Source organism: Suncus etruscus, chromosome 6, assembly GCF_024139225.1.
Source record: "Suncus etruscus isolate mSunEtr1 chromosome 6, mSunEtr1.pri.cur, whole genome shotgun sequence".
Lineage (NCBI taxonomy): Eukaryota > Metazoa > Chordata > Mammalia > Eulipotyphla > Soricidae > Suncus > Suncus etruscus.
In genome coordinates this window covers 19,097,981-19,114,477 of record NC_064853.1, presented here as the reverse complement: position 1 = coordinate 19,114,477, position 16,497 = coordinate 19,097,981, and the positions used below count along the sequence as shown (strand labels likewise).

General features: G+C 40.7%; 1 protein-coding gene across 4 annotated transcripts in view; it reads left to right on the top strand.

Moving 5' to 3' along the window:
- FGGY (FGGY carbohydrate kinase domain containing) overlaps positions 1-16,497 on the top strand; it is a 941,338-nt gene that overhangs the window by 700,047 nt on the left and 224,794 nt on the right. For all 4 annotated transcript variants that reach the window (XM_049774587.1, XM_049774588.1, XM_049774586.1 and 1 more), the window contains exon 7: positions 4,566-4,694. In XM_049774587.1, coding sequence (XP_049630544.1) covers positions 4,566-4,694 — 129 coding nt within the window. The remainder of the gene's footprint in view (positions 1-4,565; positions 4,695-16,497) is intronic.

Below are 16,497 nucleotides of genomic sequence, written 5' to 3'. Positions count from 1 at the left end.
TTTCCCTCATACATTCTCATTATTAGGATAGTTCAAAACATAGTTATTTCTCTAACTAAACCCATCCCTGTTTGTGGTAAGCTTCTTAAGGTGAGCTGTAACTTCCAGCTCTTTTTTGTGTCTGAAAATTATTATTGCAAGAATGTCTTTCATTTTTCTTAAAACTCATAGATGAGTGAGACCATTCTGTGTCTTTCTCTCTCTCTCTCTCTCTCTCTGACTTATTTCACTCAGAATAATAGATTCCATGTACATCCATGTATAGGAAAATTTCATGACTTCATCACTCCTGACAGCTGCATAATATTCCATTGTGTATATGTACCACAGTTTCTGGCTGTTTCCAGATTCTTGCTATGGTAAATAGTGCTGCAATGAATATAGGTGTAAAGAAGGGATTTTTCTATTGTACTTTTGTGTTCCTAGGGTATATTCCTAGAAGTGGTATAGCTGGGTTGTATGGGAGCTCGATTTCCAGTTTTTGGAGGAATCTCCATATTGCTTTCCATGAAGGTTGAACTAGACGGCATTCCCACCAGCAGTGGATAAGAGTTCCTTTCTCTCCACATCCCTGCCAACACTGCTTGTTCTCATTCTTTATGATGTGTGCCAATCTCTGGGGTGTGAGGTGGTACCTCATAGTTGTCTTGATTTGTATCTCCCTGGTGATTAGTGATGTGGAGCATTTTTTCATGTGTCTTTTGGCCATATATATTTTTTCTTTGTCAAAGTGTCTGTCCATTTCTTCTCCCCATTTTTGATGGGATTAGATGTTTTTTTTCTTGTAAAGTTCTGTCAGTGACTTGTATATTTTGGAGATTAGACCCTTATCTGATGGGTATTGGGTGAATAGTTTCTCCCACTCAGTGGGTGGCTCTTGTGTCCTGGGCAATATTTCTTTTGAGGTGCAGAAGCTTCTCAGTTTACTATATTCCCATCTGTTAATCTCTGCTTTCACTTGCTTGGAGAGTGCAGTTTCCTCTTTGAAGATGCCTTTAGTCTCAATGTCCTGGAGTGTTTTGCCTACCTGTTGTTCTATATATCTTATGGTTTCGGGTCTGATATCGAGATCTTTCATCCATTTGGATTTATCCTTCGTACATGATGTTAGCTGGGGGTCTAAGTTCAATTTTTTGCAAGTGGCTAGCCAGTTGTGCCAACACCTCTTGTTGAAGAGGCTTTCTTTGCTCCATTTAGGATTTCTTGCTCCTTTATCAAAAATTAGGTGATTGTATGTCTGGGGAACATTCTCTGAGTATTCAAGCCTATTCCACTGATCTGAAGGCCTGTCTTTATTTCAATACCATGCTGTTTTGATAACTATTGCTTTGTAGTACAGTTTAAAGTTGGGGAAAGTAATTCCTCCCATATTATTTTTCCCAATGATTGCTTTAGCTATTCGAGGGTGTTTATTGTTCCAAATGAATTTCAAAAGTGCCTGATCCACTTCTTTGAAGAATGTCATGGGTATCTTTAGAGGGATTGCATTAAGTCTGTACAATGCTTTGGGGAGTATTGCCATTTTGATGTGTTAATCCTGCCAATGCAGGAGCAGGGTATGTGCTTCCATTTCCATGTGTCCTCTGTTATTTCTTGGAGCAGAGTTTTATAGTTTTCTTTGTATAGGTCCTTCACATTTTTAGTCAAGTTGATTCCAAGATATTTGAGTTTGTGTGGCACTATTGTGAGTGGGGTTGTTTTCTTAATGTCCATTTCTTCCCTATTATTATTGGTGTATAGAAAGGCCATTGAGGGCCCGGAGAGATAGCACAGCGGTGTTTGCCTTGCAAGCAGCCGATCCAGGACCAAAGGTGGTTGATTCGAATCCCAGTGTCCCATTTGGTCCCCCCGTGCCTGCCAGGAGCTATTTCTGAGCAGCCAGGAATAACCCCTGAGCACCGCCAGGTGTGGCCCAAAAACCACAAAAAGAAAAAAAAGGAAGGCCATTGATTTCTGTGAGTTAATTTTGTAGCCTGCCACCTTGTTATATGACATGTTAAACTTTTACCTGCTCCTCACTTGCAGTGCTCAGGGCTTATCACTCCTGGATAACTGCTATGTCTTAGCCATATCTACTTGGCCACTGTATTCAGTAGAAATCTGTAAGCCAGTGTGACTCCTCCCGGGATATTATGTGTAACCTTACCTGAAAGACCCCTCCCATTCCTGGGAGTGGTCTTGGGAAGGTTAGATAAGGTCTTTGGGCCAAGGGATTAGGGTCTTTTGGTCTTTGGCCAGGATGGAGAGGAATTGGCATTTACCTGGATGGAGAGCTATGGCTGAGGGAGAAGCGAGAATATTCCGGGCTGAATGCGTAAATGGTTAGCAGCCACATCTGTTGGCTAGGGCTAAATAAAGATGTTGTCTCTCTGGAAGCCTGCCTGTGAGTGAGTTCGATACCCATCGCTTTCCTGGACCCAGACCTGCCAGTCAATGAGCGATGGAGACACATGGCCGGGGCCTAAGAACAAAGGCCTCCATCCACCATCCAAGCCCATCTTAAGGGCTGTAACACTACAAGCCAGTATATAAATAAAAAATTTCTGTAGACATATTAAAGTTAAAAAATTGTTGGAATGAATTTAATAGTTTATTTGCCTCATGTAAAAATAGTTTCAGCATGTAATTCATGTAAAAATTATTGAGATGTTTTATGTTTATTTTCCTCTATTAAATTTTACCATCTGCTGTGTATTTTTTTTACTAAGTAATCTCAAATAAAAACTAAATTATGATTGTTAATTTGTGAATATATTTCTTAAATTAACATTGAAAATAACTGTGTACCTAAGTTGTTCCAAAATATTTCAGGTTTTTTGGTGTCTAAATTGGAGGTCACTTTTCTGTTTGTTTTGTTTTATTTTTGAGCTACACTTTGGCAGTGCTCAAGCATTGCTCTCTGCAGTGCTCAGGAGACCACATGATGCTGGGGATGGAACCCCCATTTTCCACATTTATAACATGCATTCAGATTATGGTGCTACCACTCTACCCGCTAGATATTAACTTTTAAGTGGACATTGAATGTGATTCAAGTTTTAGAGACTATGAATTGAACTGTTCACTCTTCCTTCCTTTTTTGTTTTGTTTGTTTTGTTTTGGAGCCATACCCAATTGTGCACAAAACTTAGCCTTGGCTCATGACTCTAGTCACTCCTTGGAGGGTTAGGGGAGCCATCTATGGTACTGGGATAAATCCTGGGTAGATTACATGTAAGGCAAACACCCAACCTGCTCTACCTAATGTACTACCTAATTGCTCTGGCCAGCCCCTGCCTTCCTTAATTTACTTTTTTTTGTTTTGGTTTGGTTTTTGGTTTTTGGGCCATACCTGGTGGCACTCAGGGGTTACTTCTGGCTCTGCACTCAGAAATCGCTCCTGGTAGGATAGGGGACCATATGGGATGCCAGGAATCAAATCCAGGTCCATCCTGGGTTGGTCACATGCAAGGCAAATGCCCTACTGCTATGCTATTTCTTTGGTCCCAACTTACACTCTTTACTTAACCTGAACAAGACCTGAAACTAATGGGATAATTAACAAGTGGCAGGTTTCATAGCTCTGAGAAAACTGCTGAGCCTACAGTCCAAGTTTTCAAATTTTGTAGCTCCAAAGTATCTGAGTAGTTGGGCCCCTTACCCTATAAAAATACTATAAACTCCATAGTAGGGCCAAAGGAAGAGAACAAAGGACTCATCCCTTGCCTATATAAACACCTGAGAGCACATGGATCCCTTCACTCTGTCTTCACTTATGTGGCTCTCTGTGTCCTGATCTCATCTCACTAACTAGGTTGGAGGCAAGGACTGTTTTTGACAGGACCCAGGCGCCCACACAAAGCAAGGAGATCAATAAATTCTTAACTGAAGGCCTGACTGACTGCAGGAATTCAAGGTCACTTGAAATATCAGGGTCACTGCATTGCACAACTCAAAAGAACACCGTTCAACTTGTGCTTGATGGTTATGCAAGGAGCAACCTTGTGAAGTTCACAAGGTTTCATTTATTCCAAATGAAGTTTTTATAAGAAATTTTGAGAAATTTAAGGAGTTCCAAGAAATTTTTGATTGGAACTTAATCTTTTCCTCCCTTAACCTTGGGTAGGAAGTAACTGCATGCACCTTCCTTTGGAATATATATTCATGGAAATATGTGTGTAGTGTGTGTGTGTGTGTGTACTCACGTGAGTATATGCATGAGTGTACGTGTGGGTATAAGTGGATAATGTGTGTTGGTAATGCTGCTTTATTATTAACAATTCAACCATCTTAACTGATTCTTCAAGCAGTCTCTGTGTTTACCTCTTTTGGAATTTCCCATGAGTGGAATCTTTCTATACAGTCTGAAGGCTGCTTTGGGGCTCTAGCTTTATTTAGTTGGACCCACACACCAAGAACATGCACCTGAGTACAGGGATGCTTTGTGGCCACATCATTTCTTTCTTTGTGATGTTGAGAAAAGGCAGAGACGAACCCAGGAGAAGAGAGGTTCTCTTAAGATAACATGATGTTTACTTTTGTGTTTTTCAAACTGACAGCTGTTTGTTTTTCTCCTGTCTACCCAGGAAACCAAGTGCTTACTCCAGGAACTTCTCTTGGAAATGGGCTCACAGCAGAAGCCGCAAAAGACCTTGGCCTTCCTGCTGGCCTTGCTGTGGGAACGTCGCTGATAGATGCACACGCCGGAGGACTAGGTAACCTTTTTCTCAGCACCCATAACCAGCTTGGGTTTCAAAAAAAAGGGTCCCAGGACCCCAGGGCTTATGATTCATGATACTATCACAAAAAGAATTTTATAACATTTCCCCAATTTTCTATTTTAATTGTGGCATTGTTTATTTTTCTTATTAGAAAAAGAATTATTTGAATAAATGATTGCTTATTCCTTCCTTCCTTCCTCCCTCCCTTTCTTCCTTCCTTCCTTCCTTCCTTCTTTCCTTCTTTCCTTCCTCCCTTCCTTCCTCCCTTCCTTCCTTCCTCCCTTCCTTTCTTCCTCCCTCCCTCCCTTCCTCCCTTCCTTCATTCCTTCCTTCCTCCCTCCCTCCCTTTCTTCCTTTCTTCCTCCCTTCCTTCCTTCCTCCCTTTCTTCCTCCCTTCCTTCCTTCCTCTCTTCCTTCCTCCCTTCCTTTCTTTCTCCCTCCCTCCCTCCCTTCCTTCCTCCCTTCCTTTCTTCCTCCCTCCCTCCCTCCTTTCCTTCCTTCCTTCCTTCCTTCCTTCCTTCCTTCCTACCTTCCTTCCTTCCTTCCTTCCTTCCTTCCTTCCTTCCTTCCTTCCTTCCTTCCTTCCTTCCTTCCCCCACTTATACTATAGCCTTTCTTTCTAATACTTTCAGAAATTCTAATTCCTTTCTCAGTAGAAATCGATTTAGCAGAGATCTATTCAGTAGCCATGACCATTGAATTTTCAGAATAGAATTGATCAGAATAGTAAATGTCAGTGTATCTTATACAATAAAAATAACTACTAATTTGTGGACTGTAATATCCATTTTGTCTGTGCATATATGTGATTTGTAACAATGAAAACAATGTTCTTCCTCATGATCAGAGTCAGAAACACTTAAAAAGCTTCTCTTGTTCATACTTTATATTACAGGTAAGTGATTGTACTTTGATACTGAATTTTACTCTTGGAAATTTGCTTTTTTATACCATCAATATTTCACACAAATTTTTCCCAGATCTGAAGATCCTGCAGTAAGTTTGTTTTAACCCAAGGACCCCTTTATTAGATGATATTTTTTCTCTTTGGAGCTTTCAAAGAAATTCATATTTATTTAGAAATTCTCTACACTGTACTTCTTGCTAGGATTTTTAACAGCCCTTATTGAAGAAGTGATTGCATTGTGCTATGCAGTCTGATGATTGTAGTTACAAATATTTGTGCTATAGTAGCTAAGTTTGTCCACTAGTCTGTTCTCCACATGCTCTTCATGTTGTGTGTGGACTGCTGCCTTACAGGCTGCATCACCTGTGTTAAGCAGCTATAGCTGGTTCTCAACAAGAATGAGAAATTATTTAGGTGAACAAAGTTGTAGTAAGGTCAGAACATGATGAAAGGTAGCAAACCTGTAGAAGGAAAGTGAATATTCCCTTATGGGCCAGTGAATTAAGCAATATCTAATTCTTCTTCCTAACTCTTGTAACTTGTAACTTTTTTTATTAGCAGCCTAATATCCATGCTAAGGAGCATCTTATTTATCCTATGTGTTCAGAATCTCACATTGTGCCTGAGAATAGCAAGTGGCCTAAAATCCATGAGGTCTGACCTGATGGTAGTAGATTTCTTATGACAGGCAGGTGTAGACCATGTGTGCCTTGGCTGGCAATGCCATGTTTCTGGTTTTAATAGGCATGGAGAGAACATATGCTGAGATGGAGTGTTCCCATTCTATGGCTATCCAGACATGTAGCTTCCTGTCTGGGACATGAGCCTTTACTGTCAAGCTTCATGAGTTATGCTGGGGGTGAAGGCATGGATCACTCCAGGTGGGAAATTAGAGGACTGCTGCCTTGGAATCCTGAAGCTCTCTGGACTCAGTCTGCTTCCCAGACATTCCCAAGTTCACCTCCTCCCTTGAGCCCAGGAATCCCTCCTGGGGCCTGCTGCAGTAGAAGCCACATTATGCAGGTTGCTGGTCCATGCAACAAGCAGAAGGCTGTGTGAGTCGAATGGGGAGAGAGCCAGGCTGCTAATGGCCCTCTTTCCCTCATTTAGAAATGATCAGGGAACAGAAATTCTACTTTGGGAAACCTTGGCTGAGACCTTCTGTTCCCTTTAAAATACAAATGCTTTTAAGCTAATGAGAGGCCCTCATATATTTTCCAAAAGTAAATATTATTTGTAAGTGGGAAGAGAGAATTTGAGTGGGATCTTGAGTTCTTTGGCTTGCAGAATTCCATGAACTAGTCATGGTGATGCTGCTGCATATCATATTTCTGTGACTTATTTATTTTATTACTGGAAGTTTGGGTGCCCTTAGACCCTGTCACCTGGAAACTTAAGATTCTTAATGTTGTGTGATTATGATTCCACAGTGCCTGGAAGGTTCAGGAAAAGGATTCTCAGCAACTGGAAAACAACAAAATCCTGTTGAACAATTCTGATATAGCTTTTTCCTTCTTATATATATTTTTATCTCTCTTTCTCTCCCTTATGGCCAATTTAGGATTGGCAAATCTGGAAAAGAGAGGAGATCTGGGTGAAAATGTTTCTTCTTGTCTCTTTTCTAGCCATCCTACAAGCCCTCAGTCATTAAAAAAAAACAAACAAACAAAAAAAAAAAAACAAAAAAACTCCATCTCCTTCATGCATCCAGCCACATAGATCTTAAAGATTTGTACCAAGTACAAATTGGAAGTAGCAGCCTATGCACAGGAGCTTTATGGCAGTGTATTGACAGTGTATCAGAGCCCACTGAATCTGGACCAAGGATGCTGGTTCTCCCCTAGTCTGTGTGCTGGTATTTTCAAAGTAATGGCCTGAACACATTCTTTGGTGTTGGAAAAAGGCATCAGATTCAGAGACCAAAGATGTGGGTTTAAATTCCTAGTCTCCCTCCTTTGTGCCTCAGTCCTTCACACTGTCTTTTTTTGCAGAGAGGACAGTAAGCTCTTTGGGCTAACACAGAAGTTAAGGTAAATTGAATGTAGTGAAGCCATGAATTAGTGTCTAGTACCTGGCAGGCACCTGCTTCTGAGCTCTCTCTGTATCTCTTTCTCTTTCTCTCTCCTCTGTCTTCTCTCCTTTCTTTTCTCTCTCCTCTCTTTTTTCTTTTCTCTCTCTTACCATCCCCATGTTTGACGCAAAAGAGGTGCATTCTCTGTCCAATGTGTCTGAGAAGCTGTGTTTTGGGAAAGTTCACTTCCCTTGGAATTACAATGTGCTGAGAAATATTAAGCTTCTGAAATTAATTTTTCTTCCCTGAGCTTACCCCTGTTTCCCTTTCTCAGCCCCATGTAAGAGAATGTGGCATTGTCTCTGCCTTCAGATTCAGGTCAAGAAATGGCCTGATCTCCATTCAGGAAGGCACAAGAGGTCTATGCCAGCTTTGATGTAGGTCTGAATCGGAGGCCATCCAATGACACTTCCAGCCTCTCTAAGGGGTGACCTGACACCCACTATCTAAGCCCTCCCCCCATTTCTGGCCCATGGATGGGTCAGTACACCAGCTTATCATCAATCCCCCTGGTCTTCTGATCCTTCAGGGAAGCCTGGGACAGGAGGAGAGAGATCAAAGGAGCAAGGAAAACTCAACTCCGGCTTTTTTCAGATCTCAAAGAGAACTGAGGAAAAAGAAGAGGAAGAACCTTGCAGGAATCAAAATATCCAAGATAAAAGAACAGCTTGTTCTAAAGGTGCTGGTTAGTAAGTTTTCCAGCAGACAGCCAGGAGATAGGAGTAGCTTTGTTTGCTCTTTGTGGGGGTGGTTCTGGCCAGGGCTCCTGCTGCTGTTGCTGCTGCTGCTATTTTTCTAGCTTGTAAAAATAGTGTTAGCTTTGTTCCGGGCCTTTTCTTGGCATCAAAACCCACACTGCCCTTCAAGGCATCTGCAACCTGATTTCTGTCCCAAGCCCCTCTCTTATCTCTCAGACAAAGCCCCAGTTATCCATCAAATCTTAGATCTGGTACCATCTCCTCTGGGAGTCCTTCCCAGACTGCTTCGAGCTGACATAAGCACAGCCTCCTCTCACCACCAGGGCTCATTCCTGCCTTCATTCCTTTTCAGATGATCTGGAGTGTGCAACTGTGTCATTTACTAGCTTGAAAATACCCTCTGGGAGAAAGCACCATGGCCTTTCAGTCTTATATTCCAGCCATCCACACAGTGCTCTGTACATGACAGGTCCATAGTGAGGGGACTTTGAGAAACTGAATGAGGGATCTAGCATCCTTTCTTGACAGGAACAGTTGTCCCTCTTCAGAAGTTATGACCTGGCTTAGTCTTCAGGAAGCAAAATGAATCTGGTTCAAACATTCCCTAATCTACTCCTAGATTTCTGGGAGCTGTTATACTTGGTGTTTTTATCTCCTTAGCGGACTATGGACCTAGTTTTAGCATCCATCTATGAATCTATAAACTTGATGTTGAATTGCCTAAAACGACTCCTCTAGGACAGAGGTTGGGTGAGCTTCAGTTGCTCATCTGAGTTGCAGAACCAACTGTGGTCCAAACTTCTAAATTTCTTTCTTTTGTTTCTACTTGCCTAATAATTGGCTTGGCTAGCCTTATAAAAAGACTTTCTTGTTCATGCCTTTCTTAAGAAAAATGAGCTTTATTCCATTAAGCAAGAAAACATGGTAGATTTTTATTTAGTTTAGTTTTGTTTTGTTTCTGTCTCATAGTTATCAGGGATCTAGAAACAACACTGATTTCAAAGAAACTTGGTTTTGTTTATCAAATGATGCTTCCTAACCTTGTAAGTGGTATATGCCTGATTAGAACCCACGTCATCTAATTCCAGAGCTCACTCTTCTAATAACTTGTACTCAATGTGGAAATCATGTGTATTGAAATATTATCCACTATGATGCCAAAGAGATAGGACAATGGTTGGTGTGTCTTGTACAAAGCCAACCTTGCTTTAATCCCCAGAACCACTTATCATTTCCCTCTGAGCACAGGACCAGGAATAAAACATGAGCGCCATAAGTGTGACCATTCTGTTCCTGGACTGAATCCTTTGAATGTCTCTTGAGCAAGAAACAAATGTTCAAAGAGAAGTCATTAAATATATATTAGTGTTATTAGTTGATTGGGAGAATAAGAAAGAATTTAAAGTAGATATGAACTTTTGGAACTTTGAAGTCCTGTCTAAGAAAAAAAACAATTACAGGTATATCTGTCAGGTATGAAGGACCATAGGAAAACACCAAATGTACCCCCAAATTTAGAAATGAGGTATTATAAAAGAATTTCTAGAAGAAGTAATTTCTGCTAATGCAATGACAACATTCATTGCCTGATTCTTGGTTCTTAGTTAAAGTGTAGTTGACTTTATGTTTTATAATTTTGAGACTTCAGCTGAACTTTATTTTACACATGGAGGTTGAGAGCATCATCAATGAAGACAGTGTAAGTAGGGCTGCCTGCTCCTCTTACTACTTATGCTACTCTTAGGGCCATTTTTACTTGCCTTCTTTGTGCCATGTACTCATTGTGCCAGTGCACAATAAACTTCTATAAACTTGATGTTGAATTCCCTTTATCTCTGCTCTTAATAAAACCCTACAAACTTGAACTTGTTTCCCATTCTCTGCAACAGTCAATGGAAGCAGCAGGAGTAATATGTCCACATGCACAGTTAGTGGCATCAGTGGCAAAATTTGAACTTGACTCATACCCCAAAGCCACTTTACCAATGGTTCTCTACTAGAATTGATTTTCTAACAACCTCCCCTAACACAAGCCTACTCATTTAGGAGCCATTTGGTCATGCTTGGATTATATTCTTTGTTGCCACAGAGCATAGGAAGACCATTATTGGCTTATGGTGGGAAGGGCAGGAGTTCTGTTTAACCCTTCTATTATGCACAGGGCAGTCCTTACAACAAGAGTTCTGCCCCTCACCATGTCAGTAGGCCTGAGTGTGAGATGTGCTACTCTCTGCCAAAACTCATACAAGGAGACTGTTACCTTCACCATTCCAGTGGGTAATTTCTGTAGCATCCAGAGACCCAAAAAGCATTTCATTAAATCTTCCTTGGAACAGTTGTCAGACAAGAAAGCAGAAGTAAAGCTAGTGAACAAGAAAAACAAGGTGAATACATTCCCTTCCTCCATTTCTATCTGTCTATTTCTTTCTCTCTTAGACAGCCATAAGAAATTATGGTCCATCTTTCTACCTCTCAGTCATTTCCTTCTTTGCACATGTTCATAGCTCTTGCTTGACCTCCCCCCCATGTCAGAATTCGGTGTTATTCCACTGTGAAGACTTTTCAAGACTTAGCCCCACGTTCAGAAGTAAGGACCCCAACCATGCTACAAGATGGTTTGGTTTTTTTGGGGGAAAGCTTTTTGTTGTATTTCACTTTTCCTTCCAAGTTCTGCTCATCTTTGTCTGTCTTCATCCTGCCTCAAATCCAGTGTTCAACCTCAGGACATCAAGGTGCTCAAATGAGGCTCAGGAGAGCTCTGAGTAAGGTTCTCTTTGATCCCCAACATCACCAAAATAAATCAACCAGTAAGCAGTGTAAGAGGATTTGTGAAGATCAAAACAAGGATTGCTGAAACCAGGTGCCTTTAAAAAAAATAATAAATTTCTAGGTTCACCCCAACTGTGAAGCTTGAATCTGAATATCTGGCTTGAAACTCAGGAAGCTGGTTGTTAAGTGTAAGGTGTCACCTGGTACTCAAAGGAGACAGTTTGTGGGACAAGTTGGCCCCAGGCATCCAGGAGTCAGAAGCAGTAGTGAGATCCAGCTGCCAAGTAGACAAATTATACTGAAGTACAATTGTTGAAAGGGAGCCAAGCCCAAGTGAAGGCCAATAGCTGGAAGCAGGAGGGAATGTATCCAACAAAAAGGAGAAGATGGATCTCAAGATGCAGGGATTGTATGGGATGGAGGGGATGAGAAGGGCAGATAAAGTCCTGTGGGGAATCTGAAGGAAAAAAAACAGCTTCAGTGGCTGAGCAGAGAGCCCAGGTCTTTCTGAACATTCCTGGCTGCATTCAGAATGAGGAAGGTCTTTGTGCCTCTGAAGTGCAGGTGTTCTCAGCTGTTCTTGGTGGTCATGAGAATTTCTGCTGCCTGACGCTTCAGCCACTGCTACCAGCCATGGAGTTGGCTTTTGTGACTAAAGGACAAAGTGTGTGTGTGTGTGTGTGTGTGTGTGTGTGTGTGTGCGCGCGCGCGCGCTAAGATTGGGCTTTCTGCACCCAAGCCCACAGACTTTCTTACAGTACTCCACATCTGCCTGACCTGGAGCCTCATTAGTTTGTTCTTGTGCTTGAGTTTGAATAATGTGTGGCCATCATGAGCTTTAGATGTGAGAGGTTGCTCAGAAACTCCCTATAGCAGATTCTATCATCTTCAGATGAAAAACTGAGGTCTTTTGTGCCCCAAGGGTACCCTTGCAGGTTCTGTCCCTTTAAGTGATTAAGTGGCTTCCTCATGCATAAGCCAGGGCCTCTGCTCATGTGGAGCAGAGTCAATGAAAGGGCTCTAGGGTTCTGATATACCTGAGGACCAAAGCCAGTTCTTAGACCAGGCAAGGAGTAGGAGTATTAATTAACACATGCTTAATTGTGAGTGTGTGTGTGTGTGTGTGCATTTGTGTTTGTGTACAAGTATATGTGTATGTAAATACATTCATATTTGAGATAACATACATAGTGCAAGTGCATATATATTAGCCCATGCTACCCCTTCAGTTCTGTTTAATGGCTGTATTAGTATCCTGAGTGGCTATTCAATAGGTGGATTCATTGTTCTCAGCCATACATGGCTAAGTCTGTGTCTGAAACAGCCTGCACTAAACTCCAGGATATCCCTCAAAGCTAGTCATAATAAAACATCTGGATTTCAAGTTCCTTTTGAAGAGTGAAAAGCAGTTATTTTTATTTTACTTAGTGTTTATTAAACACCTCTGTGCCAAAAGGTTGTGTTTGGCACCTTCGTCTTCAGAATCATCAGCTCATTGTCGCACTGTGAGTTGCCAGTATTTCCAGTATTAACCTAACAGGGAAGAAAACTTGTTCAGAGTAATGTTTTAAGAAATAACTGTTTGGTTTTAGTTCCAGGTAGACACTAGTATCTGTGTACACTTTCCCCTACTCTCTGTAGTTAGTATATTTATGTGTATACAGACATACATATGCCTTTACCTGTGTTAACCCTAGCATGCATCTCAGTATAGGAAATAAAGTTTCTATTTAGTATTTTTTGAGCTAGCTGTGTTCTTAGGTCCTTTTATAGATGATGATGGATTGGGGATTGACAAACAATATTTAAGGCAGCAGGGATTTGGGGGTTCTACCAGCTGAGGAGAACTGGGCCGGGCTTCTTCCATGATACTAACAAAGTTTTGACTTTCTGGTACAGAGATTGATAATTTTACGGTTGAAATTTTATAGATTAATATTGCTACTCATTTGTGTAGGGACTTACCATCATCTCACATTTGTTCCTCCTTCTCTCACTCTGGAGGTGAAAAGATTTCTGGAAAGTTACAAGACAAAGATGAGTTGAGAAACCCTCATTCACATGGGTCCCCATGCTCTCACATCTGCTTGATTCAGTTTACGTATCAAATAGCAGAAGTTTTTCTTGGTAAATGAAATTAATGTCCTAGCATTATGAGTTCCTATACCTCAAACATCCTCTTTATGTCCTACTCTTGGACTCATTCATCAGCTCTAGGATCTTAATTGGTCCTGAAGGGAATTTTTTTTTCAAATTTGTCATGATGCTGAAATTGAACTCAGATTTTATGCATGCAAGATTTCTGCTTTGCCACTGGATCACACTCCCATCTAGAGTGAAATTTTAACCAGAAGGTTCCATTTATTCTCTCATGGACTGACATATAAAAAGATGAATTGCTACTTTCCTTTACTGACTTTCCAAATAAAACAGAAGCCGAAAATAAGAACTTCATGTTCTGATACTGCCAAACACCTGTCAAGAAGACTTTCTTCTCTAAGATCCAAGGTACAAGCCTGTTGGAAAGTGTGTGTAGGGCCCAGAGTGTGATTCCATTTGCAGGGCCCAAAATGTGATCCTATCTGCAAGAGGTAACCTCCTATGTTCACTTTTTTTTTTGTTTTTATTTTTTGTTCTTGTTCTTATAGCACTCCCTGTAGTGCCTCAGTGATTACTCTTAGCTCTGCACTCAGAAATTACTCCTGGCAGGTTTGGGGACCCTATCAAATTTTGGGGATTGAACCTGGTTTGGCCACATGCAAGACAAGTGACCTACCACTGTGCTATCACTATGACTCAAGGATCACTGTTTTTCATGGCTCAGAACATTGACTTGAAGTGGAAGCCTCATATCCCCATACCCCAATCCCAAGAAATTGGGGAGTGCAGCTCTGTAAGCAAACATGGACATATGAAATAATTCATATGAAGCTGAAGAGAATAAAATGGGTTCAGGAAACTTCTATCACAAGCTTTCCACTCGCTAGCAAAAATGAAGCAGTCAAATAGACTAATTATGGAACAAAAATTACAGAAGCTTCTCCATGTGACCAAGGTCTTTATTAAGAAGAGAAGGACCACCCCATTGGTGGAGAACAGATAGGGGTAAGGGATCAATCCAGAGGTACTTCCGGTCCATGGGTGACAAGCACAAGCAAAGAAGAGCCATCCTGAATAGAGTTAAAGCAGGTTACTACAACAGTGCCTTAGTGGGCCCAAAGTTCATGTTTCCTTAAGGGCTTGCACACCAATAGCTGCTGGTGGGAAAAGGTCCATTTCTAGAGTACCCTCTCAGTGCTGCCTCTCATCTCAACCCTAGTTGCCTCCTTAGTTGTTTTCCTTTTGCTCCTATATGTAATCATGTGAATCATTAGAAAAAGCAAAGATAAAGTATTTTTAAATTTTTCATTTTCACATGAAGCTTGCAGTCAGTAAGGATATCTGGGGAAAGCAAGAAATAAGAGTTGTGCCAGACATTGTTCTAGATGAGTTGGATGTAATAGATGCAGGTTTCTACTCTCAGAGTGTCTGCCCTGTTGGGGAAGTTTATAAACTATAAATTATGCATATAAAATATATGCATATCATTATGTGCATTGTATGTATGTGTACATACATACAGTGTGTGGTTGGTTCATGTATGATTGCATGAATTCATGCATGCAGGTGTTGAGCAAACACACCTATATGCAATGAGCCTGTGTGTTCATGCCTTTGCTTGCATTCATAAATTTTTTTGTCTATGTGTATATATGAATGTGTGTATAAGAAATGTTTGTACAACTTTATGGTATCATGTGTGCATGTGTGAATGTGTATATATTATATATGTATATGTGTGGATAGGCTTGCATGTATGTATTGCTAGTATTATAGTCAATTAATTGCATGTATATAGTATTGCCTAAGTATTATAGGCAATCAATTACAAAATTGCAAAATATCTTTTGTAATCTCTTTGCTCCTAAGAAATTTTACTTCACCCCAAGTATATAGGTCTATAAAATAAGGATAAAAATTCAGACACTTATTAATAGTAAATCACAAAGAGATTTAATTAAAAAATATATATATAGAGAGAGAGAGAGAGGCTGAAGAGAACCATTTATGGAAAATAAAGGTGCTGCTCTTGGAGTCCTGGAAAGTGTCACTTTAAAATTGGCAATTGAGAAGCTAGTAAGGTGAGAAATAAGGTAGTCATTAGGCTCATCAGGTCTTGCCTGAGGTCCTGGGAGTTCCAGGGTGGAGATGGCAGCTTTTTCTCTAATAGAACACAACAATAAGTGCAGATCGCATAAGGGGTCTGAGGCATGTCCCCAAGAAGACTCTGACTTTTCTGAGCTGCAAGGGAATCCAAAAAATGGGTCAACCAACTCTGACAATACAGGTGGAAAACACCAACCAGGAGGGAAAAACTGGGCACAATAATTTCAGAAGTGAGAAGGAATGGTGGTAAAAGGGTGGATAGAGTAGTAAAAAGGCCTTAACTGAAGAGCACTCTGCTCTGTAGAGAAAAGTGACTGAGGAGACCAAATGGATGTCCATGAAGATAGAAAACACATGGCATCGCAAGGGCCCCAGACTCTAGTTTTGCATCTTCTTACCAAGTGACTCACCCATCATCTGCTTCAGCACCATTTCTATAGTTTTGGCAACCATAGCACTTTTTCATAAGTTTCTGGAGATGTCTTTTTCTGTCACAAGGAGAGCATTTCTACAGATATTCATTCTTCTAAATCTGAAGTTTCATGAAAAATACCTGAAATTTCCAACTGAGATTGAAGCAAAATCAAGTTGAATCAGCCATTACCTATTCAAATAGCTTCCTCAGCCCTAGTGTTTATGTGGGAAGATATCTGGTGGTCTACATATTTGGCATTCATATTGGGATTGAGTTAAGATTTTTCATTATCAATGGAAGATAATCCTGAAGAGAACAACAAAACAAACAAACAAACAAACAAAAATACAGTTCATTTCCCTTTAGTGGAGTTCAGTGAATTTGTGTTTGCCAGATCTAGTGGTTTAGAAATGATCTGCTTCTTGCCATACTCTGCACAAAAGACCTTGTGATTTCACTAAACCATTTAATAGGATCATAGAAAAGGGTAGAACTGGGTTGCCTTCATCTCTGACTTCTAAATCACAGCATTATTGCCACATGTCCATTAGGTAAGATTGACAGTCTTGACTTTTCAGTGTCTCACACTACACTGATCTCTGCTTCTGTCCTTTGTAAGAGGAATCTGACTTCTGCTTTTTCCTCTTCATCTTTTTATCTCTTCTCTGTCCTTCACATGCAGGCATAAAAGTCCAAGAATTTTGGGGTGTTCATGGCATGGGAACAGGTGG